An 8338-nucleotide genomic window follows, 5' to 3' on the forward strand; every position below is an offset into this window, starting at 1 on the left:
TGGAACATGGGAAAGTGAAGCGTTATAAGGCTTTAGTTCAAAGCTGAAACTGAGGCCTCACATCGAGCCGTCGGCTAGCATGCTAGGTGGCTACATGGAAGCAATACTAACCTCACGTATTCTAACAGACATTTTGAGCTTTTAAGCTCCCCTGAAGTTTAACATATCTGCCGTTAGATGTTCAAATGAGTAGAAACCCAGTACTTACATTTATAAGGGAAATCTTGCTCGGTGCTTTGAACAGACATTCGTCCGCCGCCCATTATTTATTTATCTTTATTTGTTGTTGGTGAGGAGAAGGGGCGGAGCAGCGGCGCGCAAAGCATCTTGGGATATGGAAGTCCGCGAAGGACAGTAGCGGTGCATCCTCCAAAAAGAGGGAAAAGAAGGCTGCATCTGGGGGCTGAATATGACGGAGCCTGCGAATTGGGACAGCCTTCGCGCAGCGCTATGACGTAACCGGCCGAAGAATGCAGCCTGAATTGGGACACAGCTAAGACTTGTCTCTCGGTACAGATACCTTCGCTTCCTGCCCCCTATGTTTACCGCGTGTGTGATGATCTGCCCCTCCCTAATGTGTTGCACCTTTGTCTAATTGTGGTCCTCCCCAGTGTTTTTAGTCTGTGTGCTCCCTGTCTTCTGTGCCAGCTCGTCTTCATCCTTGCTTGACAGCGTTCAAGCATTTCCCCCTTGTTTTCCGTGTGAGTGTTCTAGATCAGACCTGGGTGTTCTAGATCAGAACTGAGTGTTTTTGGACTTGGTCTTTTGCCTGTCGTTTTTGGATACCTTTGCTGAGCTGATTGACTCCTGTATACCGGACCTTCTGCTGAATAAAGGACTCGAGTTTTGCCTTGTCCTCGAGTGTGTTTGCATTCTGGGTCCTGCTCTAGTTCAGTGCTTGACATAGACTGTCGGTGATCAGACTTGTGGCTTTAACATTACAACAGTCTTCATTGAGAATAACTGTCTACAGTAAAACACTAGAGTCATAAATGTCTACAGTAAACACCTGAATTCAGCTTTATTTTAGGAATGACTTTGTTTTTTAGGAGAAATACTGTTTTTTATTTTGATGATGGTTTTCTAAACTTAGTCATTTTAAAATGTCTTCATAGTTTTACCGTTATTTCATTTTGAGATGACGAGAGTTTTTAACACTCAGGTACACTTATTGTCATGGTTGTGTGGTCTGGGTCATCAACGCTCACCTGTTCCCCATTCCCTGATTGGTATTTCTGTTCCTGCCCTGCTCACCTGCGCCCCATTTACCTGATTGGCTGCCCAGCAGGTATATTCCCCTGGGTTGCCCCGACTCTTAGTCGGATGGTTATGTTTAACCTTTGGTGGCTGGATGCTTCACCTCCGAAGCCTGTACCCCGAGCAGTCCCGCCTCTGCCCTGTCTATGTCGCCGATCTCCCGAGCGGTGGTCCTGTCTATGCCGCCGAGCTCCCGAGCAGCTGACCAATCCACATCACAGGCCTCCAGGTCATCCACCTGTCCATCCGCCGGGGCTGCTCCCTTCAGTCCTGCATTCTGGTCGCCCTCCAGATCAGTTGTGTCCATCGGTCCAGCCCTCGGGCCATCTGCCTAAGATCTCTGGCCCCATTCATCCACTCCCAGATCACTTGGTCCTGAAGCCCTACCCCAGGCCCCCTCCGCCCACCCTGCTTGGGGCTCCTGCTCCGTTTGTTTGGGACGTCTGGAGGGGGGGGGGGGTCCTGTCATGGTTGTGTGGTCTGGGTCATCAAAGCTCCCCATTCCCTGACTAGCATTTCTGTTCCTGCCCTGCCCTGCTCACCTGACCCCCGTTTACCTGATGGGCTGCCCAGCAGGTATATTCTCCTGGGTTGCCCCGACTCTTTGTCGGATGGTTGTGTTTAACCTTTGGTGGCCGGATGCTGCACCTCTCGTCTCAAGTCTTCCTTGCTGCCTGAATCTACGTTGCTGTTTTGTAAGTCTGTTTGCCTTATTAGAACATTGTTCTAGCCCAGTCTGTCTCCGCTGTCTGCATCCTGGTCCTCAGTTCCTGCTACTAGCATGACACTTAGTATGTTGGTGACGTAGTACATTGGAAACCATTAATGTTGAAAAACAGAAATATGAATCTGAATTTGAGCTCTGACCTTTCCTAAAAAAGCCACATGTTCACTGAAGCTAAAACAAAACACAACAGAGTGTTTGCGGTGGTTTATTTTAGAACAATTTGAATTGGAGAAACAGCAGCAGACGACTGGTGATTTAAAAAGGAGCATTAACATGATTTCCCTGTAATATAGGTCAGGGGAATGTTGTCGGTTGATTTTGATACAAAGTTGTGTTACAGGAGGTGAAGCATTGGGTCACATCAGAATCTGTAGAGCATTAGTAAGAATACGAGCAGAAGGTAATGAGATCCAGCAGGGGGCAGCACTGACAATCTGGGAGAAAACCTTCAGGTGAAAGCAACACACACTGAACTGCCACCAGAAAAACCAACGAGGAATAAGCGTCACTTCCTGCTTCAGCTGGTTGGAACCAGAACACGCCCTGTTAAAAAAGACCAAGGATAAGAAAAGTGGTGAAGAGTGAAGAGACTGAAATACAACCAAACAAGTCTGGCCCACTTCAAGTACTGATGACACACAACTTAACTATTGTTTCTTCAACTATCTATAAGTACCAATGTGTACAGTGTACTGTCCATGTGTACTGATATGTATAGTATACTGTCTATATGTATAGTGTACTGATATAGAGTGTACTGTTTATATGTGTTTGTATTATAATATAGTGATATAGTGTACTGCGTATATGTATTTGTATTATAGTGTAGTGGTATTCTTGTGTAGGGGTATCATAGTGTATATGTGGACTGCTGTGAACCAGTGTAAACCTGGTCTGGACTGATCTAGTGTTACTGACCTCTGGCCTTCCTCTTGTAGTAGATCAGACCTGCCAAAGACAAAATCAAACCCAGAACCAGACCTGACGCTCCGATGGCGATCTTGTTTCTGTCTGATTGTGGCATGGAGGGATCTGGAGAGACAGACACATGTCTCTATCTATAGACACATCTGCATGTTGACCTGTCTCACTATGTCTTCATCACCTATCCATGGACAGAGACACACATAGATACTCACTCCAGTCCACTTTCTTAGGAGAGGAGAAACTGGCGTGTTCCACCATGCAGGTGATCTTCTCTCCAGACCTGAGATGAAATAAGTGAAGAAGAAGAAAACACACAGGAAATAAACGACATATCAACAATAAATAAGACGTGATGTGATTGGATGAGGTAAGTCTGTACTTTCCTGTCTGTCTGCACAGAAACTAGTCGAGGCTGATACTAAAGATCAGCCCAGTTTAAAACACGGTATTAATACACAATAAATACTCAGTCGTCCATCTGGGATCTCACCTGTAAAGAGCCACGCATCCCACCTTAAACATACAGCTGGTGTCTACAGAGCAGACAATAGGGAGACACGTTCCACCTTAAACATACAGCTGGTGTCTAGAGCAGACACTGAGGAGACACGTTCCACCTTAAACGTACAGCTGGTGTCTACAGAGCAGACACTGAGGAGACACGTTCCACCTTAAACATGCAGCTGGTGTCTACAGAGCAGACAATGAGGAGACACGTTCCACCTTAAACATACAGCTGGTGTCTACAGAGCAGACACTGAGGAGACACGTTCCACCTTAAAAATATCGCTGGTGTCTACAGAGCAGACGCTGAGGACACACGTTCCACCTTTAAACCATCACTTTGTGCTTTTTTTCCATTCACTGTGTGTGTGTGTGCGTGAGTGTGTAGTGTTAAAGTGTTGTGTATGTATTTGGACCGGTCCATTCGGTACTGAGTCTAAGTGTTCTGACCTGGGCGTGTACTCCAGGTGGGAGTGGATCTGGTAGTACCAATCACCATTTGCCAGCTCATCGGTGGAAGTGACGTCAGAGGTCACCGGCTGTCCGTCTCTCAGCCAGGTGACACTGATGTATTTGGGGTAGAAGTTGTAGACACTGCACATCAGCATGGCCGGATGTCGGCCACTAGGGGGCGTCACTGAAGTCAGTCTCACACTGGGCTCAGCTGGTAAAGAATAATAATTATTATTATTATCATCATCATCATCATCATCAGGGCTTGAAATTAACTTTTTGAATCAACGTCAAATGTGTAGAGAGTTGCTAATCCTCAGAGTATATAATGTTTGGGGCCACATGGTGGCGCAGTGGTCAGCGCAGTCGCCTCACAGCAGAAAGGTCGTGGGTTGGAATCCCGGGGTAGTCCAGCCTTGGCGGTTTTACTGATGTGTCGTAGGTTAGTTTACATTATTACGACAGCGGCCCCCAGAGGAGTTACCATAAACTGATTTACGGCAGTGCCTAGCAGAGCTGGAATAAAGCATGTTAAACGGCTCTTCTGCGGTGAGTCGCCTCAGTCCAGCCCTCCGCATTGAGGACTAGACTCTGTTATAGCCGGACCTCAAACAGGACTCATGAAAACCCGGCATGTTACTGTAACATGAGACTCATCCTAGATCTGCTGGATGATGCAGATGCAGTAAATTCTGAAGCACTTATTTTGTTCCTAGACTTCTATGAGGCCTTTGACGCGATTGAACTCACGGTTCTGTTACAGTCCGTCGAGGCGTTGGGCTTTGGGGATAACTTTGTTGGCATTGTCAGTATGTTTTACAAAGATATGAATAGTTCTGTTATGATGAACTTTAACAGCTGTAAAAGAGTCCAGATGAACAGAGGGCTCCGCCAAGGCTGCCCTGTTCCTCCTCCCTTATTTATTTGAGGGGCTGAATTCTTATCAGTTAATATCGTGAATGATGGACGTTTGGAAGGAATGTCGGGTTTGGTGGAGAGTTAAAAATCTCACAACTGGCAGACGACACCACTTTGTTTTGAAGGACAAGAAGCACGTGAGGAACTCTGTTACCTCAGGTAACCAATGTTCCAGGGCCTCGGACCTGCGACTAAATGTGTGCACATGTGGAATGTTGTCTGTGCGTGATTGTAGCGATTGTGTAGTTGGAAACATCCGGTAAAAGAGTCCGTTAAGTATTTGGGAATATATACAACTACACATCTTACAGCTAGACAACATCTCCATTTCTCCAACAGATTAAAAAGACCAAGTCTGTCTTCAGGGTTGGTCTTGGAAGGGGTTTCTCTATTTTAGGAGGGGTTCTCCTCTCCAAAGCAGAGGGCCTGTCTCGCTTTGTGGGTCCATCTGTGTCTCTATTGGTTTATAGTTCTACCGCCACAGAAGCAAATAGAACTTTCTTAAATGTCATTTGGAAGAATAAACCACACCAGCTTAAAAAATGTGTCCTGTCTGTCCAGCAGTGAAGCAGAAGGAGGTCTGGAAGTTCTAGATTCCGTTGATTCTGGTAACACAACACACAAACACGCTCACACTTGTTGTGTGATGGTGAAATGTCCCACAAGTGTTGGACTGGTGTGGAGTCTCGTGACTCTGTCCCTCCTTTAACATGAGACACGTGATCTGGTGCTGTCTTCATCCAGAAGATGTGCTCTTCAGCATCTGATTAATTGTGTTACTGTAGATGCAACATGTGTACTCACAAACAGGAGTTGTGTAAATCACTACCTAAGATCCCTGCTTGTCTCCAAGAAGTGAGTCTTTCCTTAAACCTCTCAGCCTTGAAACAACAACACAAGTAACGAGCTGCTGACCTACTACCACACTTGTGTCCTGACAGCCGTCTGTTACTTTACATGTGCACACGTGTACTCCCCTTCTGTTTTGTTGTGTGTCTGTTCTTTGTTTGCATTATGTTGTTACCATTTATTAGGGGTCCAAGCCCCAGGGGCTGGGGACCCCTATTGTTTCTGCTCAGATTTTTATTTTTATTTTTCCGTTGGTAAAAGTGGTACTGCAGCCTACACCGTAACAGATTCTACAAAACCCTTTGGAGGCCTGGTACAGAACTTCGCACTTACCCCACATGCAAAAAATGACACATGTCAACCAGTTGGTGGAGCTATTTTGAAAGTCAACGCGTTTTGGCGTGTAACTCCCAACCGTACATCGGACATGCAAAACCTTTTCAGGCGCAGATTCACTGAGCATAGCTGAATCACGTGGTATAGGCCACGCCCATTTCTGCTGTAATTTCATTTCGCAAATTTGTGAAAATAGCCAAAACTACTTGTTCGAACTCCTCCTAGGCCGTGCGATCGATTTACACGAAACGTGGCACACATCATCTACAGTCACTCAAGGCAACAAGTTATCGAAAGAATTTTGATCCGTTGCTCGGTTTTGATTTGACAGACCAATGAACCTTGACTGGAAAACGGTGATTTTCCATGACGGTGCCATAACTCATCAATGCATTGACATATCAACTTGAAATTTTAGACATATGTCACGTATTGCCAAAAGATCCTAACTGATGAAGTGCGTTTCATTTGTCCAGTAGGGGGTGCTATAAATTGGAGAAGTTTATATCTCATAATTGGCACAATGGATTTGGATGAAATTTGGGGTGCATAATCTAGGATCATACTGGAGTTGGCACATTCAATTTGGTCATGATTGAAAAAAGTGGGCGTGGCTTATAAAAAAATGTTTATTTCACCTGCGAAACTTCAAAAATGCCCCAAAATGTCCCCCAAATCCCCTGCACATCCTACAGAGCTGAGATGTTGTGAGCAGATCCAGTAAGTGATGCCAACACTTTGCTGCACTGCAACATATGGTCAATTCAGAAGTCCGTCACTCTATATTTTTCAAAATATGAAAAATCATAAAACATAAATATTTCTGCACAGATTCATTCAATTGCTACCAACATCGCCACAGACATTCTGGAGAATGAACATATCAAGGGGGTCAAAGGTCATTCTAATCGGTCAAAACATGCATCCACACCAATGTACAATATATGCCTGTACAGTGTACAATATACCTAATATTTTTTATTTTCACACATATTTGATCAAACTATTCCAAAATATCTGACAGGACACGTGACACTACCAGCATGACGTGTGAATGTGTTCAGATGTTTATCAGCGACGGTTTTTGTGTTATGAGCGTTTAAAGTATAAGGGACAACATGCAGCTCTTTAGCAGCAGCTATGCTATTGGTTCAAGGTGGCGGATCTTGTTCACAGCAACTCCGATTAACACGAAACTTGGTCCACCAATAAGTCATGACGCCCTGAAGTTCTGTGCATTATGTACTGTTAATTGGCCACTAGGTGGCGCTATGCTGCAAAATCATGAAACGCGCTAAAATTATATTTCCAAACTACTTGTAGCCTGTCAGTGTGATCAAACTGCAGCTTTGCAGCTAGCAGCTATGTACTCTTGTGAGCACCCTTCAGTAAAGGACATTTTATAATGCAAACCATTATCACCCCAAGTCCACTCTACTGCCCTTTGACACAGCTACACAACGCACTACAGGAGTACAACTACACATTTCTTTCAGAATCAGCAAACAAGTCACAGAATGACCCATAGCAGCTGTAAGATAAGCCTCTGCTTCCACATCTCTGGCTCAGACACCGCCATTAGCTGCGTCTGTTAAGAACTAATCTCAGTTTCCTGATGACGCCTTCACGCATTCACTGCATAGATGCTGAACTCAGATGCAGCATACTCATGCTTCATTATCTCCTCCTACTCCCACTTCAGCAGGTTTAATTAAAACACAAATCAGTTCCCTGAAGCTCAGAACAAGGTTTCCAGCAGGCTGCATTTCTCCCACTTTACTGAATAACTCACTGCAAGGCTGCCAAGAAACCCTCTGAAGTTAGTGGAAGACAACCTCTTCGCTCCTGTCAGCCCCACACTTGCCTCGTCCATGGGAGGGAACACTAGAATTGTACTTCTCCTAAAACAGATACTACACGCTCTTCCACTGTTAGTACTCAGTACTTAACACTCAACATTGTTGACAAGTATGTACAGCCTAATACTACTCATTTCCCCACCTCATCCCTACATGTCATTATATTCTTTTAGACACATATGTTGTTTTTCTTCCAGCCCCAACCCACACGATGTTAATAACCTGTTCCGGGTTTATCAATAATCCTTTGTTGACGTCATAGATGATCAATAGTTGTGCGCTGTGTTCACAACCATCCTCATACACCATCTTGACGGACAGCTTTACGACCACCGTCGCTCTTTAAGACTGAGACTTGCATCCGTCTAATAAGCAAACAGCTCAACTAGCGAGGCTCCTACAGACAGCCAGACCCGACTTACATACATGGGGGCTTGGAGCCCGTTAATACCTGCTGGCAGCGCTGCTTTATGTCGGGGACTGTCTCACACCCTGATTGGGTTCTTCT

At 45.2% G+C, this 8338-nt stretch overlaps 1 protein-coding gene across 1 annotated transcript in view; it reads right to left on the reverse strand.

Annotated features, from left to right (window-relative positions):
* Window positions 1–2188: 2188 nt before the first annotated feature.
* The window catches only part of LOC130127808 (H-2 class II histocompatibility antigen, E-D beta chain-like), a 210535-nt gene continuing 204385 nt past the window's right edge, over window positions 2189–8338 (reverse strand). The window contains exons 4-5 of the mRNA XM_056297530.1: window positions 2903–3016; window positions 2189–2527 (exon numbers count right to left, since the gene is read on the reverse strand). Of these exons, the coding sequence (XP_056153505.1) occupies window positions 2502–2527; window positions 2903–3016 (140 nt within the window). The 3' untranslated portion in view covers window positions 2189–2501. The remainder of the gene's footprint in view (window positions 2528–2902; window positions 3017–8338) is intronic.

This window comes from Lampris incognitus, chromosome 17 (assembly GCF_029633865.1).
Source record: "Lampris incognitus isolate fLamInc1 chromosome 17, fLamInc1.hap2, whole genome shotgun sequence".
Taxonomy (NCBI): Eukaryota; Metazoa; Chordata; class Actinopteri; order Lampriformes; family Lampridae; genus Lampris; species Lampris incognitus.